The sequence below is a fragment of the Colletotrichum lupini genome, chromosome 6, assembly GCF_023278565.1.
Source record: "Colletotrichum lupini chromosome 6, complete sequence".
NCBI lineage: Eukaryota > Fungi > Ascomycota > Sordariomycetes > Glomerellales > Glomerellaceae > Colletotrichum > Colletotrichum lupini.
The window spans coordinates 2,304,438-2,328,838 of record NC_064679.1 but is presented as its reverse complement, the minus strand read 5'-3'; the positions used below and the strand labels follow the sequence as shown (position 1 = coordinate 2,328,838).

The 24,401-nt window shown below is 43.2% G+C and overlaps 8 protein-coding genes across 8 annotated transcripts; 4 read left to right on the top strand and 4 right to left on the bottom strand.

The window, feature by feature from the left end:
- Positions 1-170: 170 nt before the first annotated feature.
- On the bottom strand, positions 171-299 carry CLUP02_12173 (uncharacterized protein; the record flags this gene model as incomplete). Its single annotated transcript, XM_049291137.1, has 1 exon — positions 171-299. The coding sequence occupies one exon, from the start codon at positions 297-299 to the stop codon at positions 171-173; it is 129 nt and encodes a 42-aa protein (XP_049148282.1).
- A 2,096-nt stretch (positions 300-2,395) lies between these two features.
- On the top strand, positions 2,396-2,746 carry CLUP02_12172 (uncharacterized protein; the record flags this gene model as incomplete). The annotated part of the gene is made up of 1 exon (XM_049291136.1): positions 2,396-2,746. One exon carries the CDS (start codon positions 2,396-2,398, stop codon positions 2,744-2,746), a length of 351 nt encoding a protein of 116 aa, XP_049148281.1.
- Positions 2,747-4,015: 1,269 nt separating this feature from the next.
- On the bottom strand, positions 4,016-4,963 carry CLUP02_12171 (uncharacterized protein; the record flags this gene model as incomplete). Its single annotated transcript, XM_049291135.1, has 1 exon — positions 4,016-4,963. One exon carries the CDS (start codon positions 4,961-4,963, stop codon positions 4,016-4,018), a length of 948 nt encoding a protein of 315 aa, XP_049148280.1.
- A 2,229-nt stretch (positions 4,964-7,192) lies between these two features.
- Positions 7,193-11,108, top strand: CLUP02_12170 (uncharacterized protein; the record flags this gene model as incomplete). The annotated part of the gene is made up of 18 exons (XM_049291134.1): positions 7,193-7,293; positions 7,425-7,543; positions 7,607-7,724; positions 7,793-7,804; positions 7,862-7,992; positions 8,066-8,138; positions 8,198-8,242; positions 8,367-8,410; positions 8,525-8,625; positions 8,717-8,775; positions 8,833-9,026; positions 9,089-9,193; positions 9,284-9,436; positions 9,500-9,641; positions 9,936-10,029; positions 10,098-10,229; positions 10,295-10,419; positions 10,505-11,108. 18 exons carry the CDS (start codon positions 7,193-7,195, stop codon positions 11,106-11,108), a joined length of 2,352 nt encoding a protein of 783 aa, XP_049148279.1.
- A 42-nt stretch (positions 11,109-11,150) lies between these two features.
- On the top strand, positions 11,151-12,595 carry CLUP02_12169 (chitin deacetylase; the record flags this gene model as incomplete). The annotated part of the gene is made up of 2 exons (XM_049291133.1): positions 11,151-11,849; positions 11,909-12,595. 2 exons carry the CDS (start codon positions 11,151-11,153, stop codon positions 12,593-12,595), a joined length of 1,386 nt encoding a protein of 461 aa, XP_049148278.1.
- Positions 12,596-13,266: 671 nt separating this feature from the next.
- CLUP02_12168 (uncharacterized protein) lies at positions 13,267-14,071 on the bottom strand (the record flags this gene model as incomplete). Its single annotated transcript, XM_049291132.1, has 2 exons — positions 13,267-13,352; positions 13,423-14,071. 2 exons carry the CDS (start codon positions 14,069-14,071, stop codon positions 13,267-13,269), a joined length of 735 nt encoding a protein of 244 aa, XP_049148277.1.
- A 391-nt stretch (positions 14,072-14,462) lies between these two features.
- Positions 14,463-14,997, bottom strand: CLUP02_12167 (uncharacterized protein; the record flags this gene model as incomplete). The annotated part of the gene is made up of 3 exons (XM_049291131.1): positions 14,463-14,588; positions 14,643-14,780; positions 14,893-14,997. 3 exons carry the CDS (start codon positions 14,995-14,997, stop codon positions 14,463-14,465), a joined length of 369 nt encoding a protein of 122 aa, XP_049148276.1.
- Positions 14,998-20,748: 5,751 nt separating this feature from the next.
- On the top strand, positions 20,749-20,976 carry CLUP02_12166 (uncharacterized protein; the record flags this gene model as incomplete). Its single annotated transcript, XM_049291130.1, has 1 exon — positions 20,749-20,976. A coding segment is annotated over one exon (228 nt), but the record flags the coding sequence as incomplete, so codon positions are not given.
- Between the last annotated feature and the right edge of the window lie 3,425 nt (positions 20,977-24,401).

Below are 24,401 nucleotides of genomic sequence, written 5' to 3'. Positions count from 1 at the left end.
CTTTCCTGCCCGCTCCTATGTCCATCCACTCAATTTCCCCGCGCCCCTCCAACTGCGACGAATCGGGAAGTGGTTGTGCCGGTGATGGGATCGTCCCAGGAGCAACGTCCGTCCATGGGACTTCCTCATTCCATCTTCCTTATCTGTCAGTATGTGAAGGCCAGGCCAGACTATTTTGTCGGACTGGTTCGTTGGAAAGAAGAGCTGGATTTGGGACGATGGCGACGAAACATTCCCAGTTCCATTCCACTTTGCCGACAAAGCGCGATCGTGACAGACGCGATGTATATCGCAAGCATCTGCAACTTGTCACCTTGTCGAGAAGATTGAATAAGACAGGAAAGCCGTTTTTCCCGCACTATCTGGCAGCCACTCATGCACAGCTGCGCTCTCATCAGATGAATCAGCTGTTACTCACTCTCAATATTAGTACAGAAGCCGCCAAGCAATGACCGTGCTTGAATTGCGTCCTGCAGATTCTTCCCAACCCTCTAGACGTCGGTTTCCTTCTTCATGTCTCATATCAGCTGCTACAGCTGAAGAAATAGCAAGGCATCCGTGACCACTCGACTTCAATGTTCTTTGGGGCTGCTGTACATCTCGGAATGGTTATTAACCCAGAGACTAGAACGAATAGACTTCTGCAGAGCTGGCTCATCAGCCTCAAGCGCCGATGATCGTGCATACTTGGCACAGCTTGGCCATGGCTTATCCTTAAACCCGTCGGCTGCAGCCCTTCATTCTTTACAGCCCCGCCTTTTCGTCGTCGGAGTATGAATCGAGGGCTTTGAAGCTTGAATCTCGGCTGGCAAATCAAAGTTTGCATTCAGCTCCTCCCGTCGGCACCCTTTTGGAGCCCCATCGACGCAGCAAAACAGTGATCGTCGTGATGAAGCAGAATCTAATATTCAGTGGGGATGCACTGTTGATTTATTACACTTTCTAATCGGACTTGGCGCACATGTGCTTGTCATAGATACGACGTTCGACTCGATGAAACAGGACGCAAATCGCTACAAGTAAGTCACGAATAACGAGCACCCCAGCGATTGTGTGCTTCCGAGTCAAGTATGAAGAGAAGGGCACGTAGAAGGGAAGAATGAGCTTGGCAGTTTAGAGGTCTAGGACTACAGATAGGCGGATGCATGGTGGTCAATGTACGGCTAGGCTCGATTGTCGATAATGACTTCTTCCGAAGGCCTGTCACAGACCAACTCTTGAAGGTAATACAGATGAACAAGGCTTACTAAGACCGCGGCCCTAATTATCTTAAGATCTCACCATAATGACATGACCAGATGAACTAGACTCGCCATAGCAGTCGTCTTGTAGTGGCCTGGTCACTTCAGCAGAGACGTACCCGGCTCACTGCAATAATACGAGACAAAAGATCTATGGAATTAGAAACTGTTGCATGCAGGCTGCAACGTTAAACCAGGGTTCCACGCTTTCGAGGTCAATACTCCCCGACTTTTAAGATTTGCCCCTGAAGCAAAAGCTAGTGCCTTCCCGCAAAGGCTGAGCAAATCAACGACAACCAATGGGCCGTATTTGAGACTGTGGAACGTGATGCAAAGAACTCGGTGTCAATAGTTGACGTGTAGTCCGCAGCGGCCAGCCTCGCTGCTGCGCGTGGACGGCAGACCGGCACGGGGCGAAAGCATGCCGCAGCCCTGAGATGTTCTTGCACGATACGCATAGCTTGATTTAGGATTATGGGCATATGCTAGGCAATTCCAATTGATTAGAGCAAACCAATAGCAGTCATGAACGAGCCGTTTTCCGCTTCTGCTCCTCAATGAACCAGGAGTATAAATGAAGGTTTCGTAAAACCCACGTAAGGCTAGGCTGGCGTTACCTGCAAAACTTGTCACATGGTCTAATGGTCTCCATTGACGAGGGCTTGCCGTTCCACCCGCAACTTACGAACCGGGCGACAACTTGACGTCAGCTGAGCCTTCTGAGAATGTTGTTGGTCGTGGTGGCTTGACAGAAGACAGCTCCCATTGGTGACCTGCCTGGATAAGAGTTGACTAGTGGGTTGATTGGGCTGACTATCAACTGCGACCCCAATGACGAGCAGGGGATCATCGCTCGATCCGTCCGAGGCGTGACTAACATTACATGGCTGTGCCTCTCGCGTCCGCTGCGCCATGCCGACCAACACTAGCAGAAATACCCTTAAAACATACCAATTTTCGAATAACTACCTCAGACAATCCCCGCGATCGAAGAGTGGTCAGTGTCATCCGCCTCCAACAGAACAAGCCAGCTACCTTAATACTTAGACTCGGAACGAGACTTCGATTCTCATCTGAATACATCAAATACTGTCAGCAAACTCAATCATCCTAGAACGCCAGATCGCTCTACCATTATCACAACTTTACCCGACATGGGGTTGTTTGGAAAATCAACACCAGCCGAGGGCGCCGGCTCTGACGAGCCCAAAAAGTCTCTCTATCAACGCTACCAAGACAAGAAGAGCGGCCGCGACACCCAAATTTCAGACGAGGATCTCAAGAGGTACACCGGCAAGACTAAGGATGAGATCAACGACTGGGCCAAAGACCGTCCTGGCGTCGCAGGGAACCGGGCTGCAGGGACACTCACGGCGGGACCCGCTTCCGGCTTTGGAGGCGTGGCGACAGCAGATGGCTTTGGTGGATGGGGAACAGATGCTGGGTCGGATCCAAAGCATCCGCCACCGCAGAAGGAGCGGAAGGAGATCGATGACTCCGAGTAGTTGCATTAAGGGAGGGTCGTGATAGTTGCGAGAACGAGAAGTTATTCTTAGAAATGCCAAGCATCTTCAGTTCAAAGAAGAGATACGGGTTTCAGAAGATTTGAAGGATCAGGGCGGTTGAAGACAAGCCTATCAACGGCCCGGGACGGCGGAAACATTTGTTCATCCGGAAAAGTTTTATGAGGTGTCTCATAAGATGATGTAGCCAAATTCTAATTGTCCTGTGTGGTTACAATTAACAAGCTATTGAGATTCTGCTTAAAAGCTTCATGTATCTGTCGCCTCGTGCAGAGTTGAGGCAGCCTTCATCTTTTGAATCATCAGAGACGCCTTCCCAGACTCAACTTCGGCAACATGCGGTCAGCTCAGCAATGACACGAGGCAACCTGTTGAATACGCATGGATCTATGGTCGATCAGGTCCGCTTTCTTATTGATTTCTTGGGGAGCCCCAAATCTCAAAGCCAAACGTGAGGAGGCTTTTCATGCGCAGCCTGCAGCCATCGGATATTTTATCCGCATTCTTGGCAGGCACATATCACTTAACGCTTATCTACACATCGTTAGGGATCTGTTGTTCACATAATCGGAGCACTGCTCTCAATTTCCCAGCTGGTGTCTTCGAGGAAAGTGCTACGTGCCAGTCAACCCCAAATTAACTCAAGACTTGACTTAAATTAAGAGGAAAAGCTTACATCTACTAGCCTAATGTATGACGTTGACTCGTAAACGAAGTTAAGTGTAGTGTAGAAACCTGGCAGTGAAACACAATGGATAGAAGGGCTGAACCGGACATTTATCCGTCAAGTTGTCTTTCTGATCGTCAATTTACTTCACACTTTCGATCATTCTGACCCATGAGCGATTTGATATGCCGCGATATAATTTCGTTCCCGTAGACATAGCATCATGTTTATTCGATGACCAAGCCATCAGAAACGAGTAGATATTTGAGTCTGGGCAGCACCTAAGTCGATTATCTCGCTGGAAGATAAGTGATGTTTGGCCTTATGATTCATAGCACTAAGAGGCTAATATGATCTAATATGCAAAAAAACGAAAACGGTCCAGAATGTTCTGGCGCATAAGTCACACCCTAGTGAATTGACTTGATTCGATTTTGTGGAAATGTATTCTTGTTGAACTTTTGATATAGTACTAGCTATCAGGTAGACGCGCGTGGAAGATTCTCCAACCGTCATCGGAGATGCAAAAGACATCGGAAGTGACAACCAATCACACATGGCTCCAGTCACTAATCTCTGCGTCTCTAAGGAAAGTCAGCTCGCATCTTGAGAATGCCGTCTATCATAGAACTGCCAGAAGCCCAGCCAGCGTAAGTCTCCGCAGAACTCGTGACACTGATGGAGAGGGCACCCCAGATCCATCGGTTTCCATTGCCATCGAGTTCCCAGTGAGGGCCACCGGACTGGCCTCCCATGGTGTCTGTGTCAGTGTAAAAGGGGCCAGTTGAGTCGCAGTCAAAGGTTCTCTTGGAGTGAACCGTGATGTCGGTCTGTCGGTAGGGACGGTTACCACCGTCCTTGTCACCAGGGTAGCCCATGTGGAAGAACTGAGGCTTGTCAAACATGTTGCGATCAGGCACCTTCGCTCCGAAATAACCGAGTTGATCACCGAGGCGCTGGTCGAGAGCATAGACTACCCAGTCACCCTTGGTTTCACAAGGGGAGAAGGGTTCTTGGCCATAGGTGAAGAGACCGTTGGTGATTTGGGCAGAGCCAAAGCGGGCTCCATTGTCGAAGCCGGGGTAGAAAGATCCCGGTATAGGAGGATCGGGGTTGCAGTGCTTGGCAGAGAGGATGTGACGAGGGCCGATTAAGGCAGCGGAACAGAAGACTCCGTTAGACCACTGAAGCTTTCCGACGGAGTGGAAAGGGTAATTGGGGTCAGTCCAGAGGTGACGGTTATCTACGCCGACGATGAAGCGCTTGGTGACCTCCTCGAGGGCGGCACCAGAAGGTGTGAAAGGAGATGCCTCGGTAATATTGCCGGTGATTTCCGCGGCGTCAACAATAGCAATCTTGGGAACTGGAGCATCGGCTGGAACACGGCGAGCAGCAGCGGCGTCGAAGCCGATTGGGTGATTGATTTCTGCTTGCTCGGTTTGCCTAGTGTCTAGAGGAGCTGCTGGGCTAGCTTGGATGGCAGAGCAGAAGGTGAGGACGGCTGCAGCCGCAGACTTTGTGAAGTGAACCATGTTGGAATAAATTGATTTCGCAGGTGCAGACTCTGATTCCGACAAGTCGAAGCTGTTGATGGACTGGTGCTAGTCAAGACATGGCAGGTATCTGCTCTTTTATAGAGTTCTCATGAACCGTAGCAGCAAGCTTGGAGTTCTAGGCAAGCGATGGCATGTTTCTCGTAAGGTGCACGAAAATGCTAGCTTCCGAACAGGGAATATTCGAAGGCTACAGCCAAGACGTAATCGGTAGCCCGTTGCGATATTCCAAGTCTACTGTGCCGCTTTCAAGCAATGCCAATGCTACAATCGAGCCTAGATTGAGCTCTGAATGAGGCTACGTCTTTCGAAGATCCATGAATGAAACGACTGGTTCTAGCGCATCTTATGCCAAGCTCGTTCAAAGTAATCTAACATCTGATTAGGCTATCAAATATGGGACTTTGGATCAATAATGAGACCCTAAATGCTTTCCCAGCTGAGGATGATGATCCTTCGGGATTATCCGCTCACGGTATGCACCAATTCTTTCTTCAGGGTCCATGAAGCGGGGAAGGTGGTACAGTCAAACTAGGATTGACATCCAATGGCCTGCTTTGTGCGGTGAGATTACGTTCTCGTTACTCGGCTCGCATTTCACGGAAAGGCGAGTTTCGCATGTTGATTTAGGACTGTGTCTCAATGAATCAACTACACAACATAGAACCTACATTCATCACCAGTCTTGCGTTCATCATGAAGATGGCCCTTCCCTAATGAGCATCTTTCACTAAACTGCCACCCGAGACCAGAAATTATGTTACCGGGGCTTACTTGCGGATATGCTATCGAATCCTGTTCGGGTTCCATGGTAGGGCAAGTCTGACAAAGATTGGATATGCAAATCCGATTGGGTGCGGTTCACTTACATGATAATAATACATCTTGACAAGCACGAGATTCACATGGCACGATTCTACTTATCATAGAAGGCATGAGTGCAACTTCGATTCAGGGCTTCGGAAGGATCACGTAGAAATGAAAGTTCGGACGTCACCTGCCTTTTTGAGAAGCAGCGTTGTAACCGCTGATGGTTGTCTTCGCAGACCTCTACTAAGCTGACAATCATTCAACCTGGTTAACGAAACTAGCCCATGGAAAGCGAGAGCCAAGAGGCAGGGTAGCTCTCGAAATTCCTTTCGCCCCCTCTCTGAGTGGAATCTCTCGGTTGCCAGTACCTTGAAGTTGTTTGTGCTGACTGCATGTTAGATAAGTGAAATTCGTTCAAGTGAGCCAATCATCGCAGTAGTTAGTCAAGGGGCAAGCCTTCTAGTCACTTGCTGCCTCGAACTAAAGTCTTGGCCGAGTCCTTCAAAAACCAACATTCGATCCCAGCCTGTGTGTGATTTCGAAGGTCTGCGACTGCGACTGCAGTCTGCTTTACTGACTTGCGAAACTTGAGAGGCTTCACGACAATATGACTTATAATTGCTATATCTTATGCCCTATTCGATTCGTGCATTTAACGTCAGATTAAGGATGCGGGGGTTTAAAAGCGGTTTCTCAGTCTGTCTGCTAACACTTTACAGACTGGAGCTTTTACCTTTTCGTATTAAAAAACAGTAGCTTTAGCTCCTTTCTTATGACGGATTGCAGATGACTACATGTGAAGTTACTTTCCTTGTAACTCACGCTGGAGAAGCTGTCATCATGTTGCATGTCAAACTGCCGTAAAATCGAATCTCAATCAAGTCAAATATGGACATTACTGCCCCGCACCAACTTCCACTTTACCCTGTCGCGCCACGATGGTAGTGAACTATTTCCAAAGCTTTCTTACGGTCTGAATCGTTTGACAAGACTGACTCAGTGCTCTCACTACTCTTCTGACGGTCGCTTTTAAATTCATTGGCTTAGATGACTTCAACGGTAGTGGCCAACTGAAAATCGTCGTGCTCATTCTCCGTGAAGTATCACAGACATTGGTAGCGTCACACGTTCAGCTTTCACTCATATTTGAGTAAAACAAAGCTGCATATGTATTCGCGGTTACGGCTTGACAGGAGGCCCCTGAGATGCTGCGATACATGCAACAGATGGCGGAAACCGGCGGGCGAAAGTTGGGGCCCAAGGCTTCAGATGTCGCCCCAAGCTCCGACCTCATTTTAGCCTACTTTTTGATCTTCAAAGGAGTTCCCTACTCGAATCTCATCAAAGCATCGAGGCATTGATTTTGTAAGTCGATGTTTTACAGTAACCCGTTTGAAGATGAAGATGCTATCTTGGGCTCTCGCTGCTATCTTTAGAGGCTTTGGGTCTTTGTCATCTTTCCAATGCTACAGTTATCCGAACATAGTTAAAGACAAATTGTAAATGGAATCAGGCGTTATCTATTTACAAACACGGAACCTGGTCAAATACCAGCTAATCGACGCTTAGCTTCTAGTAGAGATTAGCCTGCTCACGCGTATGACACTTCGAGGAAACCGAGTGTTTATAGAAATGACTTCAGAGTTGCCTTCATCGCTCTTGATACAAAGGTGAGTTCCTTTTCTCCTCCTGGATTCATTAATGAGAGAGTGGTAACGCTGACACTTGATCGGCTTTTGGAATTGATGAGTAAGTCCAATAATGTAGCTTGTTCAAGGACATCAACTTAGCAACTTTCAACAACAATCTGAGACCAAGTCATGCAAGCCAATCAATTTACAGGGAAAGAAAGTAAATGTGGCGATTTCAAGCCACGTCGTTCATCTCAAAAGGAGCGATTCTTTATGAGTCCGAACGGCTTTTTCGGTCAGTGCGCGAAGTGTCAATCCTTCGACTGATGTGCCTTTTCGCGGATGCCTGGCTAATGCGACCCGTCAGCGTGAGTGCGCCGTAAATAGGCAGAAAAGGATTCGGGTCACAGTAGGCATCCGTCTGACCTTGAGGCAGGATTACCTCGCTGCTGGACAGCCCAGTGCAAGAAAGTTCGGAGATTATAGAGGACGTTCCTTATTACAGGTCCTATTGGGGTACAGGATGCGACAACTCATACCCACCCTTGACAGGAACATTGTTAGATGGTAATACTGCGCCGCTGACGCGGCAGGGATAATAATACATAAAGCGTAATTTCCAGATCTGATTCACTTTCAGATTCATTAGGGACATCAAGAACAGACGCCGGCTCATTTTCCATGGCTTATGAGAGTCTAGCGCATTATATGCCGTGAGTCCCTCGCAACGTAATTTGGAAGCGGATGAGGGTATGAGATGGATCACCTTGAGAGCCAGAACCTTGCCCTGCTTTGTCTCACCGCGGCACGGTGATGTGTGAGAGTCGATGCATGATGCAATAAGACTTTTAACGATAGTCACTAGTCTCATCGGTTCCTCTAAATTTGCAAGACTTTCACTTGAGAAGAAAAGGGGGGTTGTGATCAGCGGTGAGGTGCAGCTACGTTCGAGAAGTGAGAGATGAGTGGGGTGATAAACGAGCGTGTGAGGTAAGATGACCCTAACGAATGCGGTAGCGATCTGAAACAGATAGTAGATTGCCTGCCTTGTAATGGCCAGAGAGTATGCCAGAAAACCACACATTCTGTGAGCGTTCAGTGCATCGAAGATTTGGAGGTACAGGGCTGGACTGGGCTGAAGGTCTGAACAACAAGGCCGTTCTCAATGAACTGATGCCAATAGATGGCAGCACGGCGAGGGTGCGCACGGGGCTTTCCACCCTAACGGATCAGAATAAGCAATGGCAGTAGCGCTGGAAATGTTCCATGTTCCTCAGAAATGGCCTCACAGTTTGCCGGGGAAGAGAGGTCTGGTCTCAGCTGCAAGGCACAGCAAGCTTTGTTCCTGCAGTCAGCTTAATCCCCTGTCGTTGCCAAGTGGTGATGGGCCGTTCCCCCCTTGGCAAGTTGGCAACAGGCCAGAGTCACTTGTCTAGATGAGAAGGCGGGTTCGGAGAAGCGTGAAGCAGTAAACGCGGGGGAGTGCGGCCGGCGCATTGTCAATTTGCGCTGTTTTCCTACGGCAGGTTTTTGCCGGAGCAACAGTGCAAAGTCCATGTGTTGTCGGTCCTGCCCCGACTTGCCTTTGGGAGCACACGTGCGTTGATCGCTGGTGGCTGGAAGAAGTTGGGTATGGCCCATGCCAACTGCACACGCTGAGCAGTGAGAATAGAGGATGGGAAGAGGCGACAATTGTCGATGCAGTTCCCTTTCCTCAGTGGTAAGGCTGATGAAACCAATCAAATCCATGGCAATGCTACGCTGCTTTGTACGGGCTGAGAGCCTAGTGTCTTGCCCTTGCCTGGGAGGTACACAAGCTTCGGGACTGGTTCGGTGTCGGAAACGACCTAGCTGTGAGTGCGCTTTTCCGCGTTCCCTTACCGAACCCCAGTCCACAGGTCACAAGCTGTGTCAGTAGGATATCAATACGAGTACGGAGTACAGGTTGACCTATTCATAAGATGCTGTAACTGGCTCCACCTCAATCTGCCGTGGGACAAACCACTTGGAGGTATATGTTGTCAATTGAAACTGGAAGGTCACTTACTAACCAACTGTGCTCCCCACGCTGTAGAGAGCAACGAAATCGAAGACACCGGGGGTGGGCCGGCGGCCAGGGCGGACTGCGGGAGCCAACTCCGGAGACCCTCACGGCTCACGGCACAGCAGGAGGATGAGGCACTGCAGAAATGGGAAATAGACCATATGCAGAGACGGTCACATAAGAGGCCGAGGGGCCTTTGATCGAGCATGACAAAAACAATGCGCAAAAAAAGAAGCAATGGAAGAAGCCGCTAATCCATGGCTCGTCTCGACTCCAGCCGGAGCTAGTAGGAACGGAGCAACCAAGGGCAACAAACGAGACTGAGACCAGCCACGCCGTCGCCACCCTAAGCTCCTCTAAGCTTTTCCTGATCCAAGTGCGATGTCAATTAGAAAGTCGCTCAGTCTCCCTTGCCCCCCTTGGTGCTCGGGAGTTGCTCACATTGCACCATTGGCACCACGCACAGCACATCGCAATGCGGTGTTCTCGGGGAACAGAGAGCTACTCTGCGCGTATTCTGGCGCCTCAACGCAACGCAATACCACGCCCCAATGGCGGCTGTGAACAAGACCCTGATGCGACAATAGGCGACAGCGATGATGGCTGATGTTGTTGGCCAATCACGCAGATTGCGTCCCTTGCATCAATCCCCTTCCGTAGGACCCCAATGCGCCAAGATTCGCACCCCGTCACACCTCTCGAGAAGAAAATTGCCGGACGACTTAGCCAGGTTCCCCTTCAAACCCCAATTGAGCACTGCGTACCTAATCCAAAGCACACCATATTTAACGAATTAAGGCGCATTGGGTCGGGCCTGCGCCTCAGCCGCCGCCTCCCATCTCTTGGGAGAAGACCGGGAGAAGTCAGTTATTGCTGACCGCCTCCAAAGTCCCTCCTTTCTCCAAGCCCCCAAAATGTCTGCCTACGGCTATCCCAAAAGGTACAAGTTTGTGGGTTAAAAAAGGAACCCGAGGATCTGCTGCCAAGTGCCTCGGGCGTAGACCGCGGGGGACTGTAATCTTGACATCCAGCCAGTTGGGATTTGCCAATGCTCGTATTGTCGCCTTTTGACCAGTTCATGCCCATTTCGAGTCAGGGGGTCACCTCGCAAATGTGTTTGAAGACCGAGGTCAAGCCTCAGAGTCCAAAAGCCCTGACTAAGAGTTCGAACACGATCTTCTTGGCTCTAATTTCTTCTTCGTCTGAGTCCTTTGTGATGATCACACCGACAACCGCTGTTCTTTCACTTCATGTTTGTTTGCCAACAGCATCCCCGCAAAACGGCCCCTACCTTACCCGTGTAGACGTGGTCATGGCGCAGCGCATCGACCCTTTGGCCGCTTTTGGTACACGCCGTCTCTCTTGCGACATCAAGCCGCAGCCCGTAGTCTCCCTCTACCTCACGAACAGGCACCCAACCTTGCCAGTCGCAAAAAAGATCGCGCTCTTACAGTCATCCATGCCATTCCCCTTGCTTCTTCTTGTCTGGATAGGTGCGAGCTTAGCGTTCAGAATGTCCTGCCTCCTCCATCTCGCCCGAGAACCCGGCCGCGGCCGTTGGGGGCCCGGCACACGGACGGGACGCCCGCTTGGGATCACCTCTTGTCCAGCCTTCTCCACGCGACGCTTGACGGGTTAGGCCAGCACTCTCATTTCCTTTAATCCCCGATGCTTCTCGTACATGAGAAGCCCTGAGGATTCTTCTTTTAGTACACGGAAACGTGGGTTCAGATATAAGTGCAGCCATCCCACCCAGTTCGAAGTCGAGCTCGTATTAGCTCATCTGGTCGATCGTCTCACTGTCATTCGCTTTGAACCACACCATCGAACCGCAAAGATGCTTGTTAGAGTACACTCTCTTTCTCTCCTCGCAGCAATTTTGGCCTGTGGCGACCTAGCAGCGGCTGTCCCCCTCGAGTCAACGCCTGCTCTCAACACCCGAGACCTGCCCCGCCCGCGCTTCGGAAATGTCCCATACGGCGTTGATATCACTCGTTGCACAGTCAATGGCAAGCTCGCCCTCAGCTTCGACGATGGTCCCGGAGAATACACAAGCCAGGTTCTTGACACGTTGGAGAAAAACGGCAACATCAAGGCAACATTCTTCCTGGTTGGCACGAACGGGAACAACGGCATCGCCAGTGGAACTTACACCTCCGTCCTGAAGCGGATGTTGAGCGCTGGCCACCAGCTCGGTAGTCACTCATGGAGTCACAAGGACTTCAACACAATTTCCAAGGACCAACAAGTCCAAGAGGTTCTCCAGAACGAGGAAGTCTTTGCCAAGACCCTCGGGCTCATTCCCACCTACTTCCGCCCTCCTTATACTCACTGCGATGGCCAGTGTATATCTACACTCAACGACTTCGCGTACCACGTTGTATGTTGCACTTGCAGTAATATAGCTCTAATGTTCCTCCAACTGACGTTCATGCGTAGACCGATTACAACCTTGACACCAAGGACTGGGTAGACAATGGTGTCAACTCGAAGGCTACCTTCTCAGGTGCCATCAATGGCGCCAGTCCCGCTAGTTCCTCCTTCATCAGCTTGGCCCACGATATCCACACATTCACCGTCAACGGCTTCGTCCAGTTCATGATTGACACGGCGAGGGAGAAGGGCTTCGAGTTCACGACAATTGGTGACTGCCTCGGCGACCCGGCCTCGAACTGGTACCGCGACCCTAAGACTGGCGAGCCGTGGAGCGGAGTCAAGGAAGAGCCCAAGCCCACTACGACCAGCAAGGAGATTATCATTCCCACCACGACGTCGACCCCTATCTCTAGCACGACGTCCCCTCCGGAGACCAAGACGCTCACGACAAAGTCTGAGTCGGAGACCGCCAAGCACTCCATCACCGTCAAGAGCGCTTCAGAGACTGAGGAACCAGAGATTGAGACTGCTACGCCTACTGCCACCGGCACCGGCGTCAAGCCTTCTACTGCGTCTAGAACCGTTGACGGTGGTGCCCACATTGGCATTCCGGTAACTCCTACCGGCACGACCGCTGCTGTGAGACCTACCAGCACCAATACTGTCGTTGAGGTCAACGCCGCTGGCCGTGCTGTCTTCTCTGCCGGTGGTGCCATCGCCGGTGCGATTGCTTGGGCCTTGATGGTTTGATAGTCGCATAAAGTACCCTGACCATACAGACTCGCCATGGGAAGAGGACTATAAGCTTCGTGTAATATTTTGGATAATCCCTAATCTGGACATCGCTAGGACGATCGGTCGTTTGAGAATGGGATGGAGTTAAGACGAGTACATGATACCACGCCATTGATGGAGTCAAGTCGAGTTATAGTGTACTACATATTGCTGTATAGATGCGATCGCGTGACGATCTCGACATAAATACAAAAGCTTCGTTGATACTCCGTGTCAATTGCTTGAGAGGACACGAGTTGGTTCATTATGTAAGATCTTCGTGAAGCAGCACCAGATGATCAGGCATTTCAAGATCATCCACCCTGAAGACCATGTTCCCTCCATAAGAAGCGTACTTTAGTAGTGAAGGATATTCCATGCATCTCGTCACTGTGAGTGCTATGATATTGTCGTGCACATGCAGGCCGTCTGAAACTACCTCTTTTGTGGCCTTCGACGAAATTAAGTATTCGTTGCAATGTTACTAGAATATGATTGCTTGGGCTGCATAAAGTATACGTCTGAATTCCAAGAACCCCGATAAACAGAAGCGTGCAAAGTATGGCTACAGAGAATAGTACAATGCGCTTCCAACGCGTCCTAAGGGGAGGTTGAGTGACCCCCCATCAACGAAAGCCCTCATAGTCTTAATAACATCGATCTCTTCGTTCAGCATTCAGAGTAAACACGAGGCATCCAACCTGCGTCACCCCGCCAATTCCCCCATTGCTACCTGCGGGTCAAAGCATCTGTGGATTTCCCAAGCAACGAATTGTGGCGGAGACCTGAAGAGAACGACTTACAATGCTTCCAGTTAGCTAACATAATGTCATCACAAGACGGTCCATCGGGACCAAGTGACCGCTGAATATCTTGGAAACCTTGGGAGGTGCGGCAACCGACCTTCCAATTGACCTTGAAGTCCAAGTAAACCCCATATCTATCCTTGTAGCGCCATCGCCAGGTATGAAGGGGGTGATATTGTACATCATCTACGAGAGTGATGGTATCGCGTGCAATATCCGAGTCGCAGAATTGTTCGACGTCCTTATCGACGCCGTCGTGGTGCACATCTCGGTGGCGCTTGTACTCTTTGTAGGAAGGGTTATTGCATTCAAAGAGGAAGACCTTGAAGGGTGTTTCACCTCCTCGAGGCTGGACCGGCGTGGAAGTCGGGCTTCTTGAGTCCGGCAGTTGGGTTTGTGGCCGAAGATTGCCTGAATTCTCTGGTGAGAGAAAGGGTGTGACTGTTGGCGGTAAGAGGTTTAGAGGCGATTTTGTGAGATAATTGAGAGTTGGTGGGTGTCCGATTGAGGAAGATGATGTTGAGCTGGAGTTGGGGGCTAATTTGGTCCATGAATTTGAGGTCTTGAATTCGTGCATGAGAACAGCATGGCTTGCGATGGCGTAGAATACAAGCGACTGAAGAATTAAGTGAGCTAGCATGATCATGGGCTTTAGTGGAGGGTCAAAACAGAAGAGTTCATATCGAACACAAGTTTTCGGAAGAACGCCTCTTAGTCTCCCCGCAAACCTAGGAAATAGGCTCTATATACGGAACGCTCTTTGAGTACTTTAAGGACGGAAGATTTGTTCGTGGGCTTGTAAGTCAATTGCCGAAGTCTCAAGCTTGTTCACTGCTCTGCCATACGCACCGTCCATGTTCTACAAGACCATTCTTCGGTAATTCCTTGCCGCGTTTGTAAGGCTCTTCTACAAAGCACTTCTCTTGCATTTCGTGAAATCCCAACACCTTACTTGCAAAACTGAATGCAGAATAACAAATATTATTCTCGATGTGTAACACAAACTCCAACCCAATACTCTAGTACCTCAGTGGTATCTATCGTGCAAGTAACTTCCCATTCTTCGAGGGTCCAGCCTCTCCCTCGACCCCCGGACGCTTGAGATCTTCCTCTGACAGCTGCTTCCAAGCCTCATGGACGTCGGCGAAACCTTCCAGGTGCTTCTTGAACGAGTCTTAGCACATGAAGTCAGGTAGCATCCAGTAATGCGAAAACACCTGATGGTTATCTTCAACAATGAACAGTTCGGGAATGGTCCGCATGACGATGCTGCAAAGAGGACAACACAGTTTGGAGATCCCAATGTACTTATCTATACGCGACTTAGTTGCTGGAATTCCGTTCTTGGGCTGTCTCTGCAGTGTGTAGTCATCAAGAATTTGCATTCACAGTGCGCCAGTCTCAACGGGGATCCATGTGTGGCAGGGACCTCTGGGCTCAAGGGGCTGCGATGGGATGGAACTAGACGCTGATGTTTATCGGAAGACACTTTTGGCGGTGTTCTAGCAAGAACTTGAAAATGGTCTTCAGATTGATCAATGGCTCGGCAATAATTCCCAGGGATCGATTCATTTGTGACCAGGGGGTTAATAGCGTCTTCCTCCGTAATTTGATCGGTATGTTCCCGCGCCCGTTTGAGGGGGTTAGCTTTCCTTTGTCCGTCACTCCTCTGCAGCGGCTCTTTCGCTGTCTGGGGTTTTAAGTCGACCCACCCCCTTTTGGCCACCCCATTTCTCCATCCCAGCTACCGTATTAAAACCCTACCCACGATTTTTAAACTACTATAATAATTACAAAAATCGTCTAAATATAATTCTTTTTTATATACTTATTTATTGATATATAATAGTCTTATATACTAAAAATAAAGTTATTCGGGCTCTTAAGGTTATTAAAAGAGGTCTCTTAGTTAATCGGGCCTTAATTAAGTTCGGAGTTTTAAGGTTAACTTTTTATAACTATAAGAGAGGTTATTAAATAAGGGTAATAATATTCGTAGACCTCTAGAGGCTTTTTTTATAATAAGAAGACTAGCTAGCTTAGTAAGTTCGTATTTAGTATAATTTAAGTATTATATTAATTCATAAATAGTTTATAGAATTTACTAAGTAAGTTTTAAGATCTTAAGGGGATATGAATCCTCTTAAAAAGAGATAGATAGACGCTTTTTTAAGGAGGAACTTATTAATTAAGGTTTAGAGAAGTCGTATTATTAATTCGAGGCGTTTAAATAGGGCTATTATTAATATAATTAAGTTATAGTTTAAATTACTTAATATATTAAAGATTAGTAATATTAAATAGGCTAATAAGTATAATATAAATAAGATTAGTATTTTAGAGAGTAAGGGATTTAATAGCCTAGTTTTAAGTAAAGTAAAGACTATAGTAGTACGAAAAAAAGAGCTTAGTTTGCGTATTTAGGTATTTATAATTAAGTATATTTTTATTAATAGTTAAGCTATTAAATTATTAGTTATATATAAGAGAAAGTCGGTATAATAGTAGTAGTTTTTATTTAAACTTAACTTTTATACTAGTTAGGAGTTTATAATAATAGATAATAGCTAGACGACTAATAAGACTGCCCTTAAGTAATTAAAAATAGTATTTTTATTATAAACTAAGACCCCCCCCCTTAGGGGGCTTAGTATATTTAATAAGCCTTAATTATTAGTTTTAAATAGCTATAGGAGTTATATAATAATAAAATTTATATAGGAATACTATAAAAATAACGTTTACTTACTATTCTTATTATTATATACTTTTTATATCCTCTAGTTGTTAAATATAGCTATTTTTAGACTTATTAAGTCTAAGTATAAAAAGGAGCTTAGTAAGGAGGATATAATAGATAATTTTATTATTATTAGAAAGCGGTACTTCTTAAGCTACTATTAGAAAGCTTATTTAACTAGTCTAACGTTATTAAATATACGAAATAGGTAAAAAGTAACTAGACTATATCCCCTTAATATAGCTAGATTATTTATTAATTTAATAGTCCTACTTAACTTAGTTATACTAACTAAAAAGACCGTAGATACTAAGTAAGTAATTAATAATATTAAAAAAGCTATTAACTAAGTATTAGCGGCGTCTATTATTAACTAGTTAATACTTAGGAAGGCTAGCGAGCTCTATAATTAGTTAAAGTTATTTATAGAGCTTAGTCTAGATTATAATACTTAACGATTATTATTTAAAAAAAAATAAAAAAGGTATTTAGCGAGTAGGCTTATTATTTAGTAATATCTTAGTACTATATTCGAGTTCTAAAAGCTAAAGTTAACTAATTAAGGTTATGAAAAAAGAAGAGTATATTAATAGACTTAAATACTAAGTTTACGAATATCTAGGATATATAGAGAGCTTAGGAGGACTTTAATAACCGTTTAGTTAGTCCTAGTCGACTTATAGGGGTCGAATTACTTAAGGAGAATAATAATTATATTATTATAATAGTAGAAGATAGTTAATTAATTAAGTATAGTTAGTAGCGATATTTTGATACTATGTTTTGATAGGGTAGCTAAAAGGGGGGGGTGGCTAAAAGGGGGTGGGTCGACTTACTAGCTAATTGAGTACTTAAAGTGAGTCTTTGCTAGGATGCTGGTCGGCTATACTGTGCGAAGCGAAAAATTTCAAGAGGCTTTGTAAGCCTTGGTTGGTATTAAATCCTGACCTCATGCTGAACCCGGACGATAACGTGCTTTAGAGCCAATGATTCAACATTGGCTAGCGATGTGTTGCCGTTCATTAAGTCTTTCAAGGTCTTTATGAACTCTATGTCTTCCTCGGTTAAATTATGATTCCTCGCTAGCCTAAAGTTGATGGTCCGCACTTTTTAAAGCTTATCTTCGTCGACATTATAGCTAACTGCGCCTACGTATTTAGTAAACCTAGCTTTTGACACCGCTAGTGGTTTGGAGAAAGTAACCTAGAGCTTTTTGCGTTGAATTGATGTCTTTCGTGTTGTTACCGAACTTATGCGTGCTGATGAATGCTGTTATTAAAAGGTATCGGATTGGAAGTCTAATTCGACCGCGGCATACAGCCGACTGCGCAGGGGCCAATTGGGGGCCCTATTTACGATTATCGTAACTAGCCTAACCTACGGTTAGAACCTCCTTTTTATACCTACTACGCAGATATTTATATAGTTTAATTAATCTCTTCGTTAACTACGGTTCGAACTAACTACTTTATAATAAGAATACTAATACTAATTAGTAGTTAAATTTTATTATTATAGATCGGTAAGGTATCTCGTTACGTAAAAGAGACGACTTTTTAATACTATACGGGATAGGAGATTTATATTAATTAACCTTATAGAAGTAGATAAAAAAGGAGGCGATTCTTAAATACCGCACGGAATTAAGTAATCGTAGCCCTTTACTACTTACGAGAGGTCGACGTCTATTATATTAAACTACGTTAATTAACGGAACTGCTTAAGTAACTAGCCTTTTACTGTTGCCCTGAGTAGCTTTTTTACTAAACGATTTTTCTATAGCCGGCCCGTAATTAGAAATTAACTAGTTAAATTAGTAAAAGTATAATATAAAAGAGCACCGCGCGATTAAAGAAGGGGATCTTTAAACGTAAATATTCTTATTTAGTAGCGAAGGTAACCCTATAGGAGTTATTAAGCTAAGAGATCTACGGTATATAGGAAAGTTTACTACTACGAGGATCTTACGGGTACGACCTTAAGCCCGCAATTAGAAATTAACTAAGGAAGCTATTTAGAGATTATAGAGAGCACGAGGCTTAGGAGGCTAGAAGTATATAGGATAGCGGAAATTAGTAACCGGTACAGATCCCGAGACTAATTATTATATCTTCTTATAGTAATATAAACGTCTACCGCTACTATTATTAAAAGGAATTATTAAAACCTACCTTTTTTTACTAAATAAAAAGGAGGATCTTAGTAGTTACGATAGCTAGCGATTTAGAAGGGTAGTAATAATTATTAAAAATAGTAAAAACGAGAGTAGTAGCGAGACGGCGAGAGGAAGCGGGAATCTCTTAGACCTTAATAAATTCGTTAGGTAGCGAAAGTACGGATTTATTACGACCCGCGCGCGGATTAAATATATCCTTATTAAGATTAAATATGCTAATAACTATTAATATAAGTATAAGCTAGAGTACGACCCTTAGCGAGTTAGGGTAAGGAAAGAAAGGACGAAACCCGATTTTAAATAGAATCCTAATCTTTTATAAATAGGTAAATATTAACCCGGACTATTAGGGGACGTGGATATATAGAATTGCGGATTAGCCTAATAGTAAGTAAATTAACGTAGTATTAATTTATTTAACTAAGGTCTATAAAAAAAAGGGGCTATAGGGGTAACCCCTATTTTATAAGATCGTAAACGACCTTAGCTATTAACTAGACGAATAGTTCGCGAGCGTAAGCCTAAGAATTATAAAAGTAGTTAATAAATTCCTCTACGGGCGAGGGGTATTACTAGCGTAATTATAATCGCAAGAGCTATACGAAATACTAGTAATAATAATTATAAAAGAGGAATTCGTACTATAAAACTAGGTATAGGTTAATAGAGCGTATAATCGCTTTAACGAATTTAAAAAAAGGGTAAACGACCTAAATTTCCTCCTTATAATTATTAACGGAAATCTATTATTATAAAAGGATATACTAGGGTAAAATATAGTACTAAAAGTACGATAATTAATAATTCTGCCTATTTTAATCTATAACTCGTTACTATTACTAATACGAAATTCGGCGCCGATTAGCTAATAAGAAAGGAGGTAGACGACCCGAAGTTACTAATAGTACGTAGTAACGTAGGGATCGTATATAAATACCGAAAATCTAGTAGTAAATACGAAGTAATTTATAGACCTTAAAAAGATCTTCTTAAAAGAGAAATTATACTCTGGGGGGAAGTATAAAGTTTTGTAAGAAACCCTAACAATATTTTACGATTATTACGAAAAAGTCGGAATTAGGGAATACTAGTACTATTTAGTAATTAATATCGTACTCATAGGCAAAGCCTCTAATTATTATTACGAAGTAGTGCGTAATCTCGATCGAAACGACTTTTTTAGTATAATTAACGCAATCCGAAGCCGCTTCGAGACTTACGATAAGAACCTAGAGCTCCTATTTAAGCTATAAGCAATTTCTTTTATATTTATAGCTAGGATAATAGAGGGTAAATTACGAGTAGAGATCCTCGAAGAGCTTATCGATCGAATTAATAAGCTAGCAAAAACCTAGCTAAATAAGGGGATAAACGAGCGGAAAGTTAGATATTTTTATACCGTAGTTTAGCGTATACTAGAAGTAAAAATTACCCTATACTAGGTATTTAAAGACTACGAGACGCTCTACTCGAGGCTAAGATCTAGCTTTAATATTAAAACGAGAATACCGCGCTAAACCTACCTCTAAATATATAACGGCCCTTATTAATAATATTAAGTCGATCGAACGTATAATAAAAAAGGAAAAGAGGCTAAATATAGTAATCGCTAATAAAGAAGCCTAGATTCGTCGAATAGGTAAAGATTTAACTTATAAATAGGATAATAAAAAAAGTAATACTATATTTATAAAAAGGATAGATATTAGTTAAGTAACTATTCTAAGGAAGAGCGTACTAAATCGTATAAATAGTATAAAAAGTCGAGGGTAGTAAATAGTAAAACTAGCCCTCGTCGGTTTAACTAATTCCTCGTTATATATAAGGGTAGATCTGGGGGTACGGAACTTAGTAATAGTAGCTAAAATAGCGGCCTAAAGTATATACCCCCTATAAGAGATTCGAAAAATAAGGAAGATCTTACCCCCTATACTAACGAATTAGATTATAACGAAATCGACGATATTAACTACTCTTTTTTTGCCCCGTTAACCTCTAGAGGATATACGAGGCTAAACGAATAGAGGGTAGCGGAAGCTCTTAATAAACAAGCTTTTATTTATAAATAGTAAGGGAAGGTCCTTTAAATAACGGATACGGAGGCGGTTAAAAGGGCGAATTTAATAGGGCCGAAGCCTATTCTCTTAATAATTAAAGAGAAGACGCTATCTCTCTCGATATTTAAAAAAAAGAATATAGTACTAAGTAAATCTAGGGGTAGCTAGAGGGGTCCTTTTTATACTATTTAGATCCCTCGAATACTAAGCTTATATAAGCATTCTACGCGAGTAAAAAATACGGCCTAAACGATTTCTATAGGATTATCCTAGATACTAGGGCATCGTAATAGTTAACTAAAGGAAAAGGGGAATTCTAAGTACTATAGAAAATCGTATTAGTAATACTTAATACGTTAACGGCGGGTATTACGAGGATTAGTTTTAGCCTAGGCAAGGAAATCGTCGCCCTAGGTATAATAAAAGTAGAGATATACTTCGGAACAATAACTTTTTATATTTTACCCATTAATACCCCATTTCTCCTATATCTAAAAGATATAGATCGACTAGGTATTATGTTTGATAATACGAGGAACAGAATCTCTAGCGGTAAGTACTTCGAGATAGTCGAATAACGATAAGGGTATGCGTTTATAAAGCTTATTAATAATACGAAGTTAATTAATTACCTAACGGAAAGTAAGCTTAGAAGACTATACTAGAGATTCGGGTACCCGTTAGTTACGAGGCTATATAACTTCCTAAAGTAATTAAGTAATAATAATATCGAAATAAGGGCGCTAGAGTAGTTAACGAAAGTATGCTATTAATACTAAATAAATACGCAGAGCCCACGCAGATTTAAGTTTAAATTGCGTAATAAGCTTAACTTTAACTAGGAAATAGTCGTCGATATCTTCTACTTAAATAGTCGGCTAGTACTATATATAATCGACGTAGTTATATCTTTTTAGGTAGGGCAATTCCTCCGGGATTTATAAGTAAAGATAGTATAAGTAGCCCTACGAAAAAGCTAGATTAATATATACTAGGGACCGCTAAACGGCATTAGAACCGACGCTAGTACTAGTTTTAAGTTAATAGAATTTAAGGATAATATAACGGCCTACGGTATATAGCTAAAAGTCGTACTTATTAAAGCGTATTATAGTATTAGAAAAGTAAAAAGGGTATATTAGTAGTTAAAAAGGGCGTTTAGAATTATTAAAGAGGAAAATCCGGATTTTACTAACGACGAATGCCTCTAGATAGTACTTAAATACTATAACGATACTATAGGGCCTAACGGACTTATACTAACGCTATTAGTATTTAGAGCATATTTAAGAACGACCTTAGCCTCGCTACTATTACTAAGCGTAAGCTAACGAGCCTAAGTAGTTAAAAAAGTAATACGGGCACTGCGCGAAGTAAGTATAAAAAGGTAAGTTAACGAGGTAATTACTACGCGTAATAGGCCCGATATAGGGGATAATTTAAATATATTACTAAATTCGGATATACAAGTATAGCGCGAAATTACTTAATAGTAGACTAGGCTATATAAGTTAATTTCTATTAACGAGCGCTTTTATATAATCGCGAGAGATTATAACTAGCTATTTAAAGTATTAATTATAGTAGTTAGACCGTACTATATAGATCCTAACGAGGTGATTTCTAACTTATAAAAAGAAGAAGAGCTAGGGGAAACTATATAACCCGCAGTAGACGTATAAGAAATTATCCTTAACGAAATCGTCGTAGTAGTACTAATAGACGACGAGGAAGAGGAAATTACTAAAAGGGCACTAATATTACTAGCGAGACGTTATAAAAAACTACGACGGCAAGCCCTAACGCAGTAATTTATTACTAACAACAAGGTAATTAATATCTTTTATATAATAAAAGAGAAAGCCGATTTCGAGCTAGCGGTTAAACTATATAAGGAAGGCGTAATTATAACTAGTAAAAAGCCGTATAAGGGATTAGATCTTATCGAAGTAAATACTCTTTACGATCGAGGGGTCTATCGATTTATCTTATACGACTTAGAAAAATATATAAACCTCCGCATATTTAAATTACGAATAGTTCGTGAGATTAAAAGGAAAGGAATACCCTAGCCGTATAAGAAGTCTAAATACGTAATCTAAGGGTACGGCGACGTTAAAAAGGCGACGCTACTTATATAATTACTTATTATATAGCGCTATAGCTAACGATTAATAATAATACTAATAGTATCGCTATAGAAAAAGGGATACGAGATTTAGAGCCGTAATATTACCTAGGCCTATACCTAATCGGCTATAGGGCTTATAAGGAAAATCCTAGCCTATCTACCGAAGGAAATAGCTAGTAAGTGCTTAGAAAGTACGATTATTAAAGTACTTAAGCTACTATATAGGCTTATAAAATCGTGCACTTATTAGTAGGCTACTTACTACGATTTTTATATTAATTAACTATTAATAATTACCTCTACGTACGACCCGTGCTTATTAATTACGGAGTACGAAGGCGACTAATTTAAAATCGTTAAAATATAGACCGACGATATATTAGGCCTATCCGATATTAACTTTATAAAGAAGGAGGATAAGGAGCTCTAAAAAGCGGGCTTCGTAGCGAAGCTAAAAGAGGTCTTTATAATAAATACCCTCTTAGTATTTAATAGCGGGATTCTTATAATTAAAGGGGAAACCGTCGTTTTTTAATAAAAGGGGTAGGGCGAGAAGATTAACCTCGTTAATCCGAACGTAATTAACGTTAAGAAGCGGTATAAGGCTAAGCTCGCGCGAGGGGTATATATTATAAATATTTATTAGCCTAAGGTAACTTTTAACTACATTAGGGTAGCGTAGACTATAAATTTAACTAAACGAGACGTCGAGGTATTTAATAAGTAGCTTAAGTAATAATAAACAAATCTCGATCGAGGTCTCGTTTACTACCTAATCGACCTTGCGATTAGTAAGCTCTACGTCTTTATTAATAAGTTATTTACGAATAATAACGACCTTATTTCGTAATTAGGGTATATTATTATCCTAGCTAACGAGAGTATAGGTAAGAGCGAATTTATTATATATAGTAATATAATCTATTACTCGTTAATTAAAAATAAGTAGGTAATAAGAAGTATACTAGCGTTAGAGGTTTATAGTATAGTTAACGGTATTAACCTCTCCTATGCGATTTTAATAACGCTAAAGAAGATTACTAATCGAATTAGCCTTTTACCTATTCTAACGGTTATCTATATAAATTCCTACTTACTATATAAATACCTCGTTAAATTAGGAACGATAAAGGAAAAGAGGCTTATAATCGATATTATAGCCCTTAAGTAATCGTACGAAAGGCGCAAGATACTCGAGATCCGTTAGATTAATAATAAAAATAACCTCGTAGACGCTTTTATAAAAGTAGTACTAAATAAGGGATTAAAGTAATTCGTAAGTAGTAGAAAAGTTATTATACGAATAGAGGGATGGGTTATACGAAAAGAGTAGAGAAAAGGGGGAAAAGGAGATGACTTAGTAAACGGGCCCGAGGTCGAATTATACCTCTAACTATAGTAGTTAAATTAATAAAAGAAAGAGAAAGTTAGTATCGGATTAGAAGTCTAATTCGACCGTAGTATATAGCCGACTATATAGGGGCTAATTAAGGGCCCTATTTACGATTATTATAGCCAGCCTAACCTACGGTTAGAACCTCCTTTTTATACCTACTACGCAGATATTTATATAATTTAATTAATCTCTTCGTTAACTACGGTTCGAACTAACTACCCTGTAATAGGGATACTAATAGGAGGGACCTAGTAACATCCTATAACAACTCAAATCCCTTTTAGATGATGTCTGATATCTTGAGTAAGTTATAATTTTGAAATAGTCTAAGTTCCCGAGCACAGACTTGAATTTTATGTCCTTATCCTTGATTTCCAAGGCTCCTTCATTATCACGTTTTGTAGTCCCGCTCTGTGGCGTCGGCGGATACAAGATGTAGAGATCTCCATGATAAATTGGCCCTGACTGTGAGGCGT